The sequence below is a fragment of the Psittacula echo genome (genome assembly GCF_963264785.1).
Source record: "Psittacula echo genome assembly, chromosome: 7".
Classification (NCBI taxonomy): domain Eukaryota; kingdom Metazoa; phylum Chordata; class Aves; order Psittaciformes; family Psittacidae; genus Psittacula; species Psittacula echo.
Window position 1 is genome coordinate 31,471,305 of NC_137740.1, and position 19,708 is coordinate 31,491,012.

Consider the following 19,708-nt stretch of genomic DNA (forward strand, 5'->3'; position numbering starts at 1 on the left):
TGTTGACGTCATCTACCTGGACTCGTGCAAAGTGTTCAACACTGTCCCACATGACATCCTTGTCTCTAAATTGGAGAGACATCAATTTGATGGGTGGACCACTCGGTGGATAAAGAACTGGCTGGATGGCCACACGCAAAGAGTTGTGGTCAATGGCTCAATGTCCAGCTGGAGACAGGTAACGAGTGGTGTCCCTCAAGGATCGGTGTTGGGACCGGTCTTGTTCAACATCTTTGTCAGTGACATGGACAGTGGGATGGAGTGCACCCTCAGCAAGTTTGCCGATGACACCAAACTGTGTGGTTCGGTTGATACGCCGGAGGGAAGGGATGCCATCCAGAGGGACCTCGACACGCTTGTGAGGTGGGCTGATGCCAACCTTATGAAGTTTAACCATGCCAAGTGCAAGGTCCTACACCTGGGTTGGAGCAATCCCAGGCACAGCTACAGGTTGGGCAGAGAAGAGATTCAGAGCAGCCCTGCAGAGAAGGACTTGGCGGTGTTGGTCGATGAGAAAATGAACATGAGCCGGCTTCAGTGTGCGCTCGCAGCCCAGAAAGCCAACCGTATCCTGGGCTGCATCAAAAGGAGCGTGACCAGCAGGTCAAAGGAGGTGATCCTGCTCCTCTACTCTGCTCTCGTGAGACCTCACTTGGAGTGTTGTGTGCAGTTCTGGTGTCCTCAACATAAAAAGGACATGGAACTGTTGGAACAAGTCCAGAGGAGGGCCACGAGGACGATCAGGGGACTGGAGGAGCACCTCCCGTATGGAGACAGGCTGAGAAAGTTGGGGCTGTTCAGCCTGGAGAAGAGAAGGCTGCGTGGAGACCTCATAGCAGCCTTCCAGTATCTGAAGGGGGCCTACAAGGATGCTGGGGAGGGACTATTCATCAGGGACTGTAGTGACAGGACAAGGGGTAACGGGTTCAAACTTAAACAGGGGAAGTTTAGATTGGATATAAGGAAGAAATTCTTTACTGAGAGGGTAGTGAGGCACTGGAATGGGTTGCCCAGGGAGGTTGTGAATGCTCCATCCTTGGCGGTGTTCAAGGCCAGGTTGGATGAGGCCTTGGGTGGCATGGTTTAGTGTGGGGTGTCCCTGCCCATGGCAGGGGGGTTGGAACTAGATGATCTTAAGGTCCTTTCCAACCCTAACTATTCTATGATTCTATGCAGTTGAAATCTACAACTGGGCAAACCCTAACACCTTCAATAATTCAGAGATTCGGATGGAAAACATCCAAGACCAGACTCATGCAAGGAAAAAAATATTCCATCTGGGAGAGAAAAGAATGAATTTTGCTTAAGTGTTTCTTAGGCAGCACTGGTTGAATCTGACTACAGTCTCCCTTCCCTGACACTGAATAGGAGGAAAGACAGGGAAAAGATGGGAAAAAGATGAAAAGATGAAAAACTCAACTGATATGTTAAAAAAGGGGCTGATCTAAACAGCTGTCTCTCACCCACATGGTCATAAGCATAAAACCCAAAATATAATTATGCTACGTGTTCTCCCATTTTTATTTCTCCATACTGCTACAGCAAAGGATTGCTTTGCTTATGACTTTTTCAGCTTCATGCATTTACTCCATTTAATCCTCACACACCATAATCCTCCACAGCAACACTGCAGAATGTCTGCATATTCTCCAAGTGTGACAAAGATATCTCTATAGCTTTTTCCCCCTTTCAAGATCATGAGGCATTTTACAAATGCGCATCACAGCAGCTTCATGAAGATAGGTGTTCATTAGACTGAACCAAATGTTGCCAAAACAGTAAGGAAAACTAGCACAGTTGCCAGTATAAAAACCCCCAACATACATGCTGTTAAGAACAGGCTTTTCTGACTTAAAAATTTCCCTGTTATCATTTCTATGTACATAAGATTGAACCATTTGCCCTAGTAAATGTAGAACTGAAAAACACTGTTCCTCTGGATTCTGCTGTCTCAAAATAATACCATTCTTCTACTATATATCTACTATTATGCAAACCCAAAAAACCTATTTACACTAAATATGAAACAGGAGGAGAGCAGATTAAAAAGGTAAGGGCTTTCTCTAAATGGAGTGCGTGTTAGTCCTCCCTATCCCAATGAAGATTCGCAGACTCACAGGGTTTTCTCTCCATATCACACTCTCAGAAAGATTTATACTAGAAGTACAAACGCACTTTGTAATAGATATACACATGCACAAAAGATAGCTCATCTCAGAACCTGCCAGATGGCTGACCTGCTCCATCAGGAGTGATGGTTCCCAACTTCACTGCTAGGGGATAACCCGTCTCCTTATAGTGCTCCATTGCATGTCCATTCCCCCCACTGCCATCAAAGAACCACTTTCCACAAAGCACAGAACCATCTGTCAAGTTTAGCCACAGATTCTCACGCAGGTCACATTTTGAGCATTTCCAACCACTGCAAGAGAAAACAGGAAGAAATTACAGAAATAAGTAAGTCAGGAACTAGTCCTGTATTTCCAATTATGGTAGATCAAACCAAGCATACACACCCAGCCCAGAGTCATGCAGAACTGTTGGCTGAGTTGCTGGCTTTAATTCTGTTACTCTGGACATTATTACAGAACCTACAACAAACCAATCTTATTACCCTTACCTGGGGGGAATTCTAACACCGTTGTCTAACTGTACGAGTGTTTTGGCATGTTTAGATGCCTGTAGTTCTTCTTCCCAGGAGTCAGGGTCCTGCTTCCTGTAGGGTGATTTTGCACTGAGGAGTGCATCACAAGCTATCGTCACCTGGAAGGCAAATGTATGTCAATCAAAACCTAACATGATTCAGTGACTAGACAGAACTTGGCATTCAGCCCACTGCCAACCACTTATAGGACTGAGTATCAGTAAGACTATTTATATACTTAAATATGCATGTAACCTTCTGGATTGCAGTTTTATTTTAGCAGAAAAGTAGACACATGTATTACGTGAGTTTCCCTGGGACAATCTAGCATCATAATAAGGGAAGGAATACAGGAGGTAAAAATGAAATGCAAGAAACAAAGACAAATCAGAGTTTTAAAAATTATTATTACAGCTGATTAAAAAAGATCTTTATGTAAAACCAAGCACCACACATGAGAAAACAATGCATCATCTTGATAAAAACTGAAGCAGAAGACAATTCCTATCACAACTTCCACACACTCACTGACCAGTGCTGGTAACTCTTCTATATTAGGTAATGGGATTTCATAGTGATCAGGAAATAAAACGAGTTTTGCTTCATCTTCATATTCAACGTCATCACTGTTCAGATCACTGTTTATCTCTAGATCTGGAAAACAAGATGGGGAATGTTAGGAGATTGTCCTGAAATCAAGGTTCCTAAATTGTGGCATGTGTACCATCATGAAGCATTGCTCGCCCAGCATCAGCCAGCAAGTTGATACTGTCAATAAGTAGTTTCTTTTGGCTATGCATGTTTGCAAAATCCTGATCTAAACTGAAATCTGACCATCCTGCAAGAGAATGCTCTGAGGGCAAAGATTTCCATCTTAATCTCATCCCCAGTCACACTTGATTTGGCCTCTCTCCAAGCAGACATCTCTGTTGCAGACATCACATTCTGGGAAGCAGCTAATAAAATACTGCTCATTTTGGACAAAACCAGGATGTAACACTGTTCGTGTCTTTCACCCAGGATCTTGAAATGCTATACAATATAGAGACCAGGTCACACTACCCATGTCCAAATTGCAGAGCAGGAATAATGCACCTCTGTTTCAGCCCCCCCATATTTTCCAGATGACAGGACTGGCTGAAACATGCTATGACTCTCATCCATCTTGAACCTCTGGCCTTTCTGCCCATGAAGATGTCCAAGGCTGGAAGTATTCACACATCTCATTCATACTCTCAAATAGCTACACAGCAAGTACAGTTTTACCAGCATTATACCTCTCTTGCAAACTCCACTCTGTAACCAGCATAAGTGTTTAGAAAACACTTACTAACAAAGCTTTCCTTTGAAGATAATGTCTTCCATAGTGTTTGTGTATCCTGTTATTCCAGTGTAAGGATGACTTTTTTGCTTAAAAATGTGCCTGCAGCTAAAACGTTCATCCAGAAATAAGCGTACCCAGAGAGAAGCCAAGGGGGTATATAAGTAGCTAAATCACTAGTATTTTTATCTCTAGCTTCATCAAAAACATAATTATCCCATAGTGACAAGACTGAGTTCAAGTCTTGCTCAGCTCTTTCCAGGACAACTGAAAAAGTTAAGACCAAACGTGCAAGTCGTCTGACATTTCACAAGATTCAGTTGCAAGAGTAGCCTAGGCAAGGATGGAATGTTCTGCATTCTTTTCTCATCTGAGATGCTGGATTGACTGTATTTCAATGTACCAGACAGTCACTGACAGAATAAGGTTCAACCAAGAAAGAAGACACGTTAGCAGTAGCTGAAGCTGGCTCTTATTTTCACTCTAAGTACATGTATATGCTTAATGGCTCACTCAATACTAAACAAGCATTGGCAGCAACCACTGCACCCAGAGAATGACTGAAATCTCAAATGTATATTTGGCAGAGAGGTGAGAATGGCAGAAGCCAGATTCAGAAAACTACTCTCTTTACCTAGTGGGCAGTAACAGCCTGAAATCCTAAGTGATAAAAAAAGTATCAAAAGATATTTTAACTTGACCTGGAAAGATCACTTCTTCAGAACAGCATAATTCAGTTTCCATTCAATTCTTGGCTCACCTGCTCACCAGACAGTCCTGAGGGGTGGCAACCCCCACTGTCAGCGACTTCCAGCAGCATGACCTCTTTCTCAGCAGTAACAAACAAAAGCCCCTTCTTATCAGCTGAATATAGACACAAAAGCAAGGACTTCTTCTTATACTGAATGACATTTATAAAGAAAATATTAATTCATTACTAATTCCTCAAATCACATTATTTTCATAAGGATCCCTTCCGTTACTGCAGCGTAAGAGATAACCAATGACCTCACTTTACTCTGGGCTTCTTTCCCATCTTATATTACAATCCTGTGTTTTAATAAAGGAGTGAATCTCAACAGACATGGTCTGTAACAGTAAGGTTTTTCATTCTCTGAAGCAAAGAAATTTAGTATCTCCAAGTTGACACAAGCAAAGGATCAGAGATTTAATGCCCTGAAATTTGATGGTGACCAGGATAGCAAAACCAGAAGCACTGACCATCTCCTAAATATGACAGAGGTTCTCCAGAAACCATGAAAACTCCGTGTATCTTCAGCTCGCTTTAAAGACAGCAAACGCCTCTTCCAGGGCCTGCAGTCACACACCTCGCTTAGCCACCAGAGGGAACCTAAGGACAGCTCACATCAACTGCTGTTACCTGCAGACATGTGTGAGATGGGCTGGTATTTTCATATCCTTATGACACCGACATTAAGCTTATGGTATTTAAAATCCGCTGTATAGAAACAGCAATGATACAGTTCCCTGGATTCAAAATTCAGACACACTTCAGCTCATCTCACAAGCCGAACAACAGCCAGCTAGTAGCAACTTTACTGCTGCTGACCTGACCTGCATTTGAACTAGTGATTCAGGGATAAAAGACTGAATAGCCTATTAGCAATCATCCACTGCCACCTATGGACATCACACACTTAGAAGCATCATCTTTTTGTGTCCAGTGGGTAGGGAAGTAAAGCTCCTTTTTACCTTCGTGGGTCTCATACCATTCACATTACCAAAAAAGCAGAAAACCATGTCCGTCAGCATGGCATTCTGGGTATCTGACACACCGATATGGCAGCATCATACTTCCTATTTTAAAGAAAGATACATGCAACTTCATAACAGGAAAAAAAAAAAAACAAAAGATGATTTAACTGGCAATTCAAATCACTTTTGAAGGTGACCATGTAAAGCTGATAGACTTCTACTCCACACTCCTGTTCCCTCTGAATAGGAGTTAAGTACTGTCAGTACTTTCTGGCAACTATCACTCTGAAGACAGTTTCTCAGGATTCAGACGCAGTACATAAGAGTGGAAAGGACTTCTAAGGTCACTGACTGAAATCCCTTGCTACAGCAGATGACCACATAAACTTATCCCTTCTGTTGACTGTCAGACAGGCCCCTTAACGATGTCCAGCAGAAAAAAAGCAAATCACTACTCATCCTTTTATACCTTGGCTTGTATGTGCTGAGAGCCATAGTTGGAAAGTTCAGTAAGAAGCTCTACCTGCATTATATTTTCCATGCCTGTACAAGAGCCAACACAGCTAAGAAAGCACAAGCATAGATATAATAGAAACAGACAATTATTACTTTTGAAGGTAACAGAGCCACACCAAATGAGGGCAGAGGTTGACCCTGTAGCCACCAGGCACCATCTGCAGTCTGTAGGCAGCTTTGAACTTAGATTTTAATACTAGAGCAGAATTTCAGAGAGGAGTAAGAGTAACTGTATGAAAGAGGAGCAGGGGGAAATTGACTTCCAAATGCACATTATTTGACTAAAAATTACTGTAATACTAGAGGGACTGAAAAATATGAACCTTCAAGCACTATACTTCAGACAAGAAGAACTTCTGAGGAAAAAAAAAGGCTTTACTCAGTTCCAAGACTGAGGCACAAGACAACCAACCAGTCTAATCTTTTTAAAGAGCTGACAATTTGATGGGGAATGCCCATATGACATTGTGGACTAACAGCTTTACGGTGTCTCCCCAGGGCCCCAATTAAACTCTGTGGTCACTAAAACAGTGTCCATAGGTCATAAGTGTGGTGTTGGGAGGACAGGATGACAGGCAAAGCAAAATAACAAACATTACAACAGGGGCTTGACTGATGTTATTTTGGGCAAGTAGTCAGTAGAGTTAAGTTTACTGCAGCTCATAGGCATCACTTTAGTGATGGTGAGAAATTCACTGCTGCTGAACTGATTGAAAACAGCAGCTGGAAGTGGAAGACAGTACTGTAAGCCAACCCATTGGAGGGGAAGAAAAGGAGTGGAGGTGCTCAGATCAGATTTAGACAGGTTACCAACAGACTGCACAAATAATAGTGGCATTAAGGAGACTCCAGCCAGGACTCCTAAACAGGATTTCCTGTGCATATGGATGTATCTATCTCATATGAACGGGAACACAAACACAAAAATAGAATGAGAATGTTAACTAGCAAGCCTACAACTAATTTTGAAACCCCAGAAAGACATCTTACGAATCCGGGCTTGACCCTGCTCTCTCACTGAAAAGCAATAGACAAATCTGTATTGACTTGGAAGTAGAGGACTGAGTCTTTAAATCAAAATGTTTCTTCCTGAAGCCTCTAAATAATAATGAATTGCAGCAACAGCACCTTGCAAAATAAAGGCTATTCAATTCATTTGTCTTCAAGCATATCTGAAACACTGACCTCACCAGATGAGCTATTTAAAAAAAAAAAAAAAAAAAAAAAAAAGGGAACAAGAAAAAACCTCTTTAGTAATGACAGTCTCCTTTATGGCAAAAGGAAATGCAAAACTTTGTACTAAGATCATTTAGATAATTTGCTAGCTGTAAAAAACATTAAAATTGCTTGCTATCAGTTCCACTTCTACTGCTGGTGAGTTCACACAACTTTACTGTGCTAAAATTTAAAAATATTGCCAGAACACATTCAAATCCTCCTAAATCAAGCCTTCCACTCATAGATGTATCTTTAAGTACTTACTTAAATACATATAAACTTAAACCACTGGTAGTAAAAGTCCTCTTCAAAAGCATCCATACTGAATATAGGGTTCTGCTACTCCCTGCTATGAGATTTAGGACAGTTAAGCGAAGCTGTGGTGAAATGCAGCATGGCCACTCTTATGAATGGTCTTTACAGTTAGAAACAGTAGTCATAAATACATTCACTGTCACACGCAGGCAGATGCCACCCAGGAAAAGCCCAAGAAGTTTACATGTTCCCCAGAAACTCTTAAGTGGAAGTTTTGTCTTCCTTTCCAAGGCCTTCTCTGAGACCAGCTGTGTGTCATGGATATGGCTCCTTAATGAGACTCCTCTCACCAGCAATTACCATCCCCACAGATTTGCTGACAGAGCTGTTCATTTGAGAACTTCAAAACACTTTCAATTGATGGTCTAAGTTAGCCCTGACTTTGCTCTAAGCAGAGTGCACACAACTTGCTGCACTGGCAGATCCTGCTATGGTAACTGATCTGGAAGAGGATGTCTATGGACAAGTTTTACAACAGCCCCTCTGTCAGCTCTGTTTAGCCTAGAGTTCAGACTTTGGCAGGGATCAACAGGTGCCTAGAAGAGAATACCAGAACAGGGCAAAAATGCAGTGATTCCTCCTGTGAGATATACCTCCTACCTTCCAGATAACTATCTAGGGAGTTTTGTTTGCTGGGGCAGTGAGGAGTGTGCTTGCCTGGTTGGTTTTGAGAGATGAGGGAGATACTGCATGCAGCTGTGGTTTCTCTATTCAAAAAGAGAGGTTCACTTCTTATTTATAAAGCAAAATAACTGAGAACAAAATATAAAATGCTGCTCTACTCCTGATATTTCACTTAACTCTCCCTGCTGCTGACAACCGAGCTGACATTTTCAGAGAACCATTCACACCATCTCTCTCAGAACTACTTTTCTGAACAGCTATAGCTAATTTAGACATCACTATGTACACACAGTTAAAGCACTTCTCGTCGTCTTTGCATTTTCCAACATTTACTTCATGTATAGTTTAGTTACTAGCACATTTAAAAATCTAAAAATGATTTTTAAAACCAACCACCAAACTCTATTTCCTCATTTTCCAGTATCTTCCCAAACCATTTATGATCACATTAATTCATCAGAATTAGAACATTATGAAGGACTCTGCTGATAACTACTGTAAGAACGGGGCCTCCAATCTTTTTAACACAAGGATCTTTTCCCTTATTCTACTACCCCTTTTGACCAGGGTCTCATAAGGAAGATCACAGCACATCCTGTTAACCAAATTGCTCTTATTCACATAATCACCGAATGCGTAGGGAGATTACTACACACAGTCACAGAATATTCTTAGACCCAGAACCATTACTTCACTTTGGAAAATCCATAATGGTTCTTATCTGTTAAAGCATATTTATACAACTTTCCCTCAGTTCTCATCCATTTGTTTCCTTCCAGACGTAAAAATATGAAAACAAAATTTAGTAATGGTACTTTTCCTTGTCCCATCATGTCTTTTTTTTTTTTTTTTATTTTTCTCCCTATACCTGGTATCACATTTACCACACTGTGGTTGATTTAAACAAGAGTTTGCATTCCAAAGACAACAGTGCAGCTGGTTCTTATCTGAGAGCCTTGTGAAGTCATGGGGAGCTACCATCTTGTCCAATCAATTAATTTTACAGACTGGATATAAAACCTCTTTGTGGGACAGCCACACATATTGACAAGCACAAAGTATCTTCAATCTTGCTAGCCTAGCTAACAATGCAGTGAGGATACTATTCCATGCATCATGACACAGTCTGCCCTAAATACCACACCAAATCCTCTGAAGCTTGCACATCTGAGCTGAAGTAACCGTATCTACACTGCCTAGCAACACCTAAATAACCTAAAGGCAGCACATCCATTTCAATGCACAATGTTTTATTAGTTTTCCTGATTACATAGAATACTCACAGGCAACACCCTCCAGCTTTCTCCAAAAGAAAAAAAAAAAAACAAAACAGAGTAAGCTCAAAACCCAATTTTATTATTATGCACACACACTTTGTTACGGATCTTTTAAGGTTTAGGGAAAAGATAAAGCTTCCAGCTGACCGACCCAACCAGTCTGTGTTTCCATTGCATTTGCTGGATATCAGCAGCGCTAGAAAGTAATCAGTAAGTATCCAAAAGATGTTGTCCTAATACTGAGGAGATTGAGAAGGGTTTAGTATCTTTAATAGCTTTACATCAAAGAGGATTATAAGAAGCAATGTAACAAATGCCCAAACTGGACCGAGTTTGTACACAAAGCTTAAATCTCCAGGTCTTCAGAGAATTCTTCAAAGACACCTAGAAACACCATGATGTTAGAGCTATCCATAGATAATTATCTATTCCTGTTTGACAGGGTAAGCCCTGCATTGCAGGCTACATATATGGGCTGATAATAGCCAGCTTTATGCAAACTTCTACCATAAGTGCCTAAGGTCATCACAATGAGAAAGACAGAACTAAAATGGCCTGGTAACATTAGAAGTCCAGCAGCAACGAACCAATGAGGAAGAGGTTGGATTAAGAGATAAAATGCCAAAATTTGGCTAACCATCTCTACTGCTGTCACATGCAATCAGCTGGCCTCTCTGCGCTTTGATTTCCTCAGCTATGAACAAGGACAGGAATAATTATTTGTTCTTTTCTTTAAGTATGACCAAAAAAATAATAAAATCTGCTGAGTCAAAGAAGTGAATACAAAGCATTTGGATGCATAGGAAGGATCAGAATTGATACCATCTTACTCCCAGCCAGCGGGGGCTGCAATGAAGACTGCAGTAGAACAGAACAGATGAGATACATTTTCAAAAGTACATTAGATTCCAGAATGTTGGATTAAATGGAGATAGTTCCATGTGCTAAATCCACCCCAGTGGAACTACACCACCTTCGTAAGTCTCCTGGGACACTTAGAACTGCTGCACCAGACTTATTCAGTGGGAACAAAATGCTCATGTGCAAGGATGGAATTTGAAGACTCCAAAATGGCACAGCAGAGGAACTATGCTACATACACTGTGTGCCAGAATACCACAATGACAGGAGCCTCAAAATGCAGGCAGTAGATCAGCAAGAATAAAATTAGATCATGCTTTTGTACTTATTTACACTCATATTGCTAACACTGTACAACCTTTGCTGCACTGCAACCAGCTTCGTTCTGAACCCATTATTTTATAAGCATCCAGTAAATTGACAGTAAATGGCATTTAGACCAGCATCTGCAAATTAACTCCTTAACTGACTTAACTCCTACAAAAGAATTTTCAGTTCTTTATGACTCATCTTTAGATTTCATTTTTCTTTTCTTTCTAAGCCCTCCTTTGAAATCTTACTCCAAACATTAACAACAATTTAATTGAATACAATCGGCAAAGTCCTCTTAAAGACACATTCCACAGACCAAAGTCATTCCAAGGGAGGCCATGCTATTGTTTCCCTTTATCCATAAGAGCTGCTAACTGTAAAGAAAATGTTTAACCTCTTCACTACCAGGAAAAAAAAAAAAAAAAAAATCACTATTTGCTATTAATACAAAGAGAATAAATAATAGATGAATCAGCTCCTTTCCATGAAGCAAGGTGATATAACTGTGGACAAAACAGGAAAAGAATTGGTAAAGAAATGCTCATGATATATGAACTGCTGCATTAATTACAGGAGAGACCATTTATCTAACAACTTTGAAATGATAATAACCCTTCCTATGACCAGTTGCTTAGCAGAACAATGCCACACTGAGGCCCTGTTATATCTAAACACTCAATCTAACTAAACATTTTAATAAAAGGGTGCTTTGCCAAAATCACAAAGAGAGAGAATTAGTCAAAAAAATACCTATCAGACCCTAAGCTGTTGTGAGAATAATTGAGGGCCTACTTTTTCAAACAAAAAACCACAACAACCCAATACAATCAAAACCAAACAAAAAATCATTCAACCAACCAACCCAATCCTCTTCCTCAACCCCCCTTCTTCCCCCCAGAAACCCCAAAAATAACAACCGACCAAAAAGAAAAGCCACAAGGAGCTCCAAAGCCAGACAATATAGTGGACAAAACGCAAGTTCACATGCAGACAGTGTCAGAAAAGGACTGTGTGAAAACAGTTGTTCACAATACCTAAAAATAGCTTAGCATTCCTCCTTTTTGGTAAAGCTCCACCAGATGCCCCTGGTACCTTCTGGAAAGAGAGAAAGAAACAGCTTGAAAAAAATCTATCAATTGAAGCAAGAGTAAACCAGCAACAACCCCATACCATTGCCACTTCTAACACACATCTATCTGTTCATGGTCCTACTATTAAATCACAGTCCTTGCTGAGCAAGAACTCCTCTTCATTCACCTCTGACAAGGGGACTCAACTCATCATTGCTTACTACCCTCATGGAGTGAGAAAGCCACCATCTGAATCTTTCATACTTTGCTCTGTTCATAATTAAACACAGCATGACTCATGGTCATCATGGGTGACTGCTGCTCTGTCCACAAACAGAAGCATCTACCATCACTCAGACCTATCAGCACTTGATCTCTTATAGTATTTCTTAATGCTAAAGCTGAATTACAGAGGGGAAGAAAAGGCTATTATGCACATAAAAGATTCAATCCTTCATAACTAATTCCAGTATGAACACTTTGCTGTGATCTATTAGTTCAGCTAATTCTCTTCTATCCAGAAAAAAATGCCCTTTCCAATAGGATCCATGCCTGCTTCCATTAAGATCAATCCAAGTTACCACCATGCTTTCTTAATATTAGAAAGTATGGAGGAAAACCTGACAACACCCAAGCAATTGTTTGAGAAGGTGGGTTTTTTTTTATTTTATAATTTAAGTAAGTTCCACAGCTGAGAGCAGTAACTTCCAAGTGACATTCCATTTCAAGAACTACTTCCCCAGTTCAAAATACCTCATAATAGGGAAAACACTAGAAGCCAAGGAAATGTGAAAGGCAATGCACTTGCTTCTTAAGCTGTTTATCAACAGCCATCATTAAATCAAATCAAGATAAATAAGCCTCTGTGGCTATAATGCCAACATGATGTATTATGTAGTATATAATGTTAGTATAAATGGTGAGGTTGTTGAGTAACTTTTTTTCCTTTTTAATAGCAATATTGGGATACAACAGGTGGAGAGAAACCAGCCAAGAACCTGTCAGCCCAGGGAAAGTTCATGTGTACCTCTGCTCCTTCGTAAGTGAAAGGGTCAGATATTTTGGGTGGTTCCCTTCACCATGTAAATAAAGCTTTGGCCAAAGCTACTGCTTAAATCATCAGTGAAGTCTTATACATCATAGGAAAGTTTTCCATTCTTAGAAAGAGCAGATGTCAACTAACACTCATTGGCTGCACTTAAGAACAGAACCTATTATCCATATATACAACTCCTAGCAAAGTGGAGTTGGGGTCACAAATCCAACATTTAGGAAAAAAAAAAAAAAAGTCCTCAATGAAGTGAAAATAATAAGCAGAACTTCGCCCCCCCCCCCCCCCCCAATACTACTGAAATTTAAGCAGTGGAAAGGAAGTTGCCAATAATCCAAATCTATTTTTAAAAAGCAGCAGCAAGATACAACAAATTAAACTTCAATAAGAGAAGTTCAGGTTAGATATAAGGAAGAAGTTCTTTACTGTGAAGGTGGTGAGGCACTGGAAGAGGTTGCCTAAAGAAGTGATCAATGCCCCATCCCTGGCAGTGTTCCAGGTCAGGTTGAACAGAGCTTTGAACAATGTGGTCTAATGTGAGGCGTCCCTGTCCACAGAAGGGGGCTTGGAACTAGATGATCTTAAGGTCCTTTCCAACCCAAACCATTTTAAGATTCCATGATAATCCAATTACAAATATACTATGAGTGCATATTTGAGTATGAATACATTTCTTATGAATAAATACCATACTCCAAGGATTATAGCTTCAGAACTAAAAAAAAATGTTACCAAAACTAGGAAGCTCCAATTGAATTCTGATGCCACCAAGTGGGATATTGTGAAAGTCATTAAGACTAGGATTTCAAAGAAGAATAATTTGCATGGAGTGTTTATCTGCCAGCCTGACATTAAATATTTCAGCCTGATTTTCCAAACTGCTGAATACATTTGAACTGGAATTGCAGATGCTCAACAGTCCTGAAAAAAACAGAAACTGACAGGGTTTTTTACCTTGTTTCTCCACCTGTCATCACTGAAAACATTCCCCGTTCACTAAACTATTTTGGCTTCTAACAGATGTGACACACACAGCAAATGGGAGTCCACACAATCCATCAGCAGTGGGACTAAATTCTGTTAGTGATGTTTCTCATACAAGGTGTCAGTGTAGCCTATTCTCTTTAACTGCACCATTGCCACATTTTTTAACAGCACAATCACTGAATAATATAATAACCCATTACTGTAGGAAATTTCATGCTTCTCCGCTCAGTGTTTTCAATAGGGCTGAGGTATTACTATAGCACCAAGCTAAAGGTCCACCCGGGGCTGAATACTACCCAGACGGTTGCATACACATCATATACTACAGCAAAGTGGCTGATTTAAAAATTCTGAAGAGTGAAACTCTGTGAAAAGAAAAAAAATATACAAAAATTTTCTTTTTTAATTATCTAAGAATTTTACCATAGGGTGCTTTGTAACATGCACTTGTGTACATTTCTGACAATTCAGCAGATGCTTCTGGTGCTGATCTGCTACTGGCAGATATTGCAGATCCACTTAAGCCAATAGGCTGAAGATCTGACCATTATTTTCTAACTCATTGTGACAAAATACACGACTCATTCCAGACAAGTCTGGAAGCAAACAGGAATTTCTGCAGCAACGCAGCGCATACTGCAAGCAGAATGCCAAGGGAAGCACAGGCAAGAATAGCAGCCTCACTAAAAGAGTCCTAAGATAGCGTATTCAATGTTTTGGCTTTACTGTATCCCACATCATCAAAAGATCGGCTTAAAAAAAACACACCCAAGGAAACCAAAACCCACAACATAGCATGTGCCAGACACTTCACAGAATTGTACCAGTGAAGGCCTGATGTTTCATACTGCCCAAAGGAAAACATGGATAGCACGTAAGAAGCAAACACCCATTGTAAACAAAATCCACAGCTAATCTACGAGGAATCTTATCTATGAGCTATGTCAGATGACACAATCTTCACCTGCGCTGTAGAGTCAAACACTCTTTCCTACCACATGTCCCAGTGCACCAGTGTGTCACCACCTTCATAGATAGCAGGCCCCTCTGCTACATTATGATTCACAGGGAGAAAACCAGGAACCACTGAACTAGATCAAATGAAGAACATCAAACAGCAGTCGATATATTTGTTCTCTTTTGGAGTTCTGTAGCCTAATCTTTATGAAGGAAAGGAATTTCTGAGGCCTTATTTTAACCCCAGTTTACCTCAATATTGAAAATTCCCAGGTCATATGCTGGGAAAAAAGTTACACACAAGGAAAGGTGACAGGATTTCTGCCCACCTGTCTCTAGTCCTAGATATCATCTTTCAGGAGTGTTAAATTCACTTGTAAGAACTGTTGCTAAAACTAGATGAGGCCCTCCAAAAACTCAGTTAAGAGTGTGAAGGAAAATACTGCTATCACTCTTGCAAGGAAAAACAATTCTAAAGTGTAACAAACACCATTAAGAACCTCAAACTGGAGACATGCAATCCACCTCACTGTAATTCAGATAAAATATGAATAGCCATCTACTGGAAATAAAATAAGTGGTCAGGGCACTGTACATATCTCAGGGCCTTCATCACCCATGGGAAACAGTGCTATAGAATGAGAAACATGAAGTATTCTATCCCACTCCAAGCAGCTATTTTAGCTCCTCTATCTTGCCGAAGGGGAGAGAGCTTATGGGAGAGCAAGCTGTAAGCACACCCAGTGCCTTCCATACAGCTCCAATCAGAAGTCATTAACAGCCCTTTAGAGATACTAGACCAGCCACACACAAACAGATGTTATGAAGAACAGGTTACAACTTACTGTAGATATGCAGTGATATTACGGAAGAACAGTGAACATGAAGTTTGTATGTAAACATCCGTATGTGTGTGGGTGTTAAGACTCAATGAGAGCAGTGTATGGCTCTAGAATCTAGCATTAATTTAAGCTAAACTTTAGATCCCAAGTCAGGATTAAGGCTTGTGATTTAATTATACAGAAATCTTAGGATGAAAAATCCCACTACCCTGAGATAATACCTCATATTAAAACAAAAACAGAAAAACAACAAGTAGTTCTACCAAGGCTTCAGAAAAGTAATTGGTTAACTACAGTATGCACGTAATATGCAGAAAATATGCATGGGATAGGCAAAAGCATGTAGTGAAAAAGATCAGTGGAAGCCAGGCAACTGGCTGCCTTGAAGTTCTGATTCTTTAGGGTCTTTGATTCACCACAGAACTGAAGTTACTGGATTGGCTGGGATCTAAGCACCTGAATTTGACATCCAAGCCTCAAATCTGAACGTATTCATCTCTGTCATTCAAGATTTGGTCTATGTCAGCAATGCGTTACCTAAATGAGACCCAAGAAATACTGGGGTAGTTAGTAGAGAAGCCACAGGTCTCACCTCTATCACATGTCGCTTCAGATGCAAATATACACACTGTCCTGTTTTCCGGTAATGCCTCTCAATGTGTTCCCTTCCAAATCCCAGAAATGTGTTCATGCACACATAGAGACCTCCTTCTGAATCCTAAAACGAATGACAAAAATAGTTACAGCACAGAAGGAACAGAGTAGGACAGAAAAGACCTAGAAAGCAGGAAAAAAAAATAAAAAAATGAAAGAATGAAAAAATAAAAACATAAAAAATAAAATAAAAAAATAAAAAATAAAAAATAAACAAAAATTTAAAAAATAAAAAAAAAATTGCAGACCCTTTCTGTTATCAGACAAGCACTTAAAATACACCTTTCATAGCACACTATGGTGTTTACATTAGTCATCCTCTAAAAATTCCACACCATATCATGGCCTTTAGAAAGTCACTGGAATGGGTCACTTTGAAGCTACAGATTAGCAAGTATCCAAATTGGAGGTCTACAAGTTAGTCCTGAAAAATTCCATTTAAGTGCCTGATCCACAGAGATTTGTAGATGCAGAAATTTGTAAAGCGTAGAAATAATCAAGCACAGCCATTTGAAACAGAACTTTTTTTGGACATTTGATTGCAAGAACAACATTCCAAATCAGAAGCGCGGCAGAGCTCATAGTCCAGGGATTCAGCCACAACTTCTACTGTTGATCAGAGTTTCGTCTGAGAAAAACAGATCTCAAGTGATCTTACAGCTCAAAACTGGCTAACAAGAAAATCCCCAAGCGTTTTGTGAACATTCTTCAGTGCCTATCAGGGACTCTCTCTATTCATGCAATTAGAGTGCTTGGAGACAAGGGTACTGAAAGGAAATACAAAGATGTATATTCCTGGTACTGATCACAAATGCTGACATAACCCAGCAGGAGTCTTGTCACTTTCTGTTCTCCCAAAAGCTGGGTGTTGATGCTGACTGTTACTGGGGTCTTGTTCCATTTTAATGCTACTCCTAGATCTCTCTTATATATTCAGACTCCCAGAAAGACTTCCAGTCATCTGGTTCATTGGTGTTGGATCAATTTTTTAAGCCCTCCCCAACATGTATTGTTATGAGTAGATGGTGCATAACAAAGATTGAGCCTCTCAGAAGCACCGTGACCTTCCTTTTATTGTGAACGTGTTTGTGCTATTGGAGCACAAACACAAGTACAGAAAAGCTCACGCTATATTCCTCAAAGAACATGAACTATAGGCAACTTGAAAAGAAATTAAGTAAATAAATAAATATAAATCCTGACATCCAGAAAATAAAAAAAAAAAATTACCTTAGGCACATACATGCACATAATCATGTATTGAGAATTGGTACATCAACAATTGCTTTGACAGGATACCACCTGATAGTGCCACACCTGAAATATATTCAGTGCAGTAAACCATGAAATTCTCTCCTGCCCAGCTTACCTCTCATCAGTGCTCTTCCAGGCAAGAACCTGTACTCTACCTCCAAGCCCTAGCAGGCCCCTTTCTCAGAGCGAACACAGAGCTGTCCATCATGCTGCACCAGCCAGTCACTGTACCAGTTAGACTCTTTCCAGTTCAGTGCACTCAAACAAGCAGCAGAGGGCAAGTCTGACAGAAATTGTAGCTGATCTCCAATATTCACCTACCTGCACCAGGTTAATACACCTTATTCTCGTCCAGAAAAAGAAGCTGAAGGGCTAATAGTGTTGAACAGTTGTTGCTCATTTGATACCTGGCATAGACCAGATAGAACCTGATAAGTCTCTCTCCTCCCACTACGAAAACTAGGCTTGAATGTGCCTCTCTAAACACAGTTATTTCTCCCCAGTCTCTTTCAACGACTGGCACTGAGTATTTCTAAGGTCTTGAAGGAACGCAAAGTTCCAGATTACCTACAACCCTCATCCATACCTCTATGCTACACCTTCAAGCATGTTTGTTTGAATCAATACAACTCCAGAATTGAAGAACTGTCTCAGACACCAACTAATACTGGTACTTCCACAGTGCGCAACACAGCCATGGAGCTGAGAAACACACCATGAAGACAGACCTGAGAAGGATGATTTACCCCAAGACTTTAGAAAATGTCTCTTCCACTTTTCTTCATGTGGAGCAACACTTACAAGCTTCAGTAACTCAGGTTTAGCAAAAGATAAACATGTAATGATCTATACAGCTGTTGCTTTAACTAACTAAAGGACAAAAAATTGCTCTGAGTATTCCAATCAATCTGAAGCATAAGGGTTTAGACTATCTGCCATTCACACTTAACATATAACAGGAAGTCATTCTTTCAGCATCTAAATACCACAATGATTATCTCTGCAGAGTAAATAGCAAACTATTTAGCCATCTAATTTCTGATCCACATAACACCTACCTGAGATTCTATTAAAAATAAAATAACCATACAGCTCCTTTAAATCCAAAGTGTTCACAGCTTTGAGAACACGGCTGATAGTTCAGATTGTGCTCAAAAGTAATAAAGTAGTTAAAACTGATAAACTGCTATGCAAAATATTCTTAAAATACAGTTGCATTTAAAACTGTAATTATATTAATTTAATTAATTTTAATTTACCCTACTCTTTCACAGATTTATCTATTTAAGGCCCATTATATTTTTGCTGTCTACTCTTACATCCTGTATTCTAAATCCTTTTGCATTATCTTCCCCTGTGAGAAAGTCATGGATGTGTCCTCTACAAGAGAGTCCTATAGGTACCCAACCTAAATAAAAAGACATAGGGTTGTCACTCTAGGGTCTCAGGAACTTTGTTTACAAATTTGTTTTCTTGGAGACCATCTTCTCTTTTTCTGGAGGGAATCCAAGAGACCACTGAACCGCTCTGATAAGCGGCCTATGACAACAATCTGACACTTTCAGTCTATGAGCTAAATGTAGAATCTGAGTAAGTTGGTTGTGGTCACTAACAAAACAGTTATTTCTCCTGGAGAACGCAGGCCTGCTATTCTCTCACACAATTTGGAAAGAATTGGACAGACTGTTCAAAAGCCCAAAAGGTCGCAGCAAAACAGGGATGTGTGAAAAAGACACCTTTGCAGAAGGCTGTATAAAGGATTAGGCCCCTGCTTGGTGCTTAAAGACTGTGATCTAAGACAAGCTTCATGCTGGAGAACTTAACCCTACTGAGTACACAACCAGTTCTGGAAGGAATAGTATTTTACATACCCTGTGGCATATAAATCTTTGCAACCAACAGTCATTTTACATATGTGTGAAAGTTTACACTGGAGAAAGGCAACATATCTAAAGTACTGAAGACAATATCTTATACCAGAAAAATATAGCTTGTCTCAAGAATCAAAGCTAAGATGGTCACAGCAGAATCACAGAATGGTTTGGCTTGGAAGGGACCTTAAGGATCATGTAGTTCCAACCCCCCTGCC

At 40.1% G+C, this 19,708-nt stretch overlaps 1 protein-coding gene across 2 annotated transcripts in view; it reads right to left on the reverse strand.

Moving 5' to 3' along the window:
• The window catches only part of USP13 (ubiquitin specific peptidase 13), a gene marked incomplete at both ends in the record, with an annotated part of 52,792 nt that overhangs the window by 24,530 nt on the left and 8,554 nt on the right, over positions 1-19,708 (reverse strand). For both annotated transcript variants that reach the window (XM_080623089.1, XM_080623088.1), the window contains 5 exons: positions 2,238-2,422; positions 2,621-2,763; positions 3,177-3,298; positions 11,839-11,899; positions 16,304-16,429. In XM_080623089.1, the coding sequence (XP_080479215.1) occupies positions 2,238-2,422; positions 2,621-2,763; positions 3,177-3,298; positions 11,839-11,899; positions 16,304-16,429 (637 nt within the window). The remainder of the gene's footprint in view (positions 1-2,237; positions 2,423-2,620; positions 2,764-3,176; positions 3,299-11,838; positions 11,900-16,303; positions 16,430-19,708) is intronic.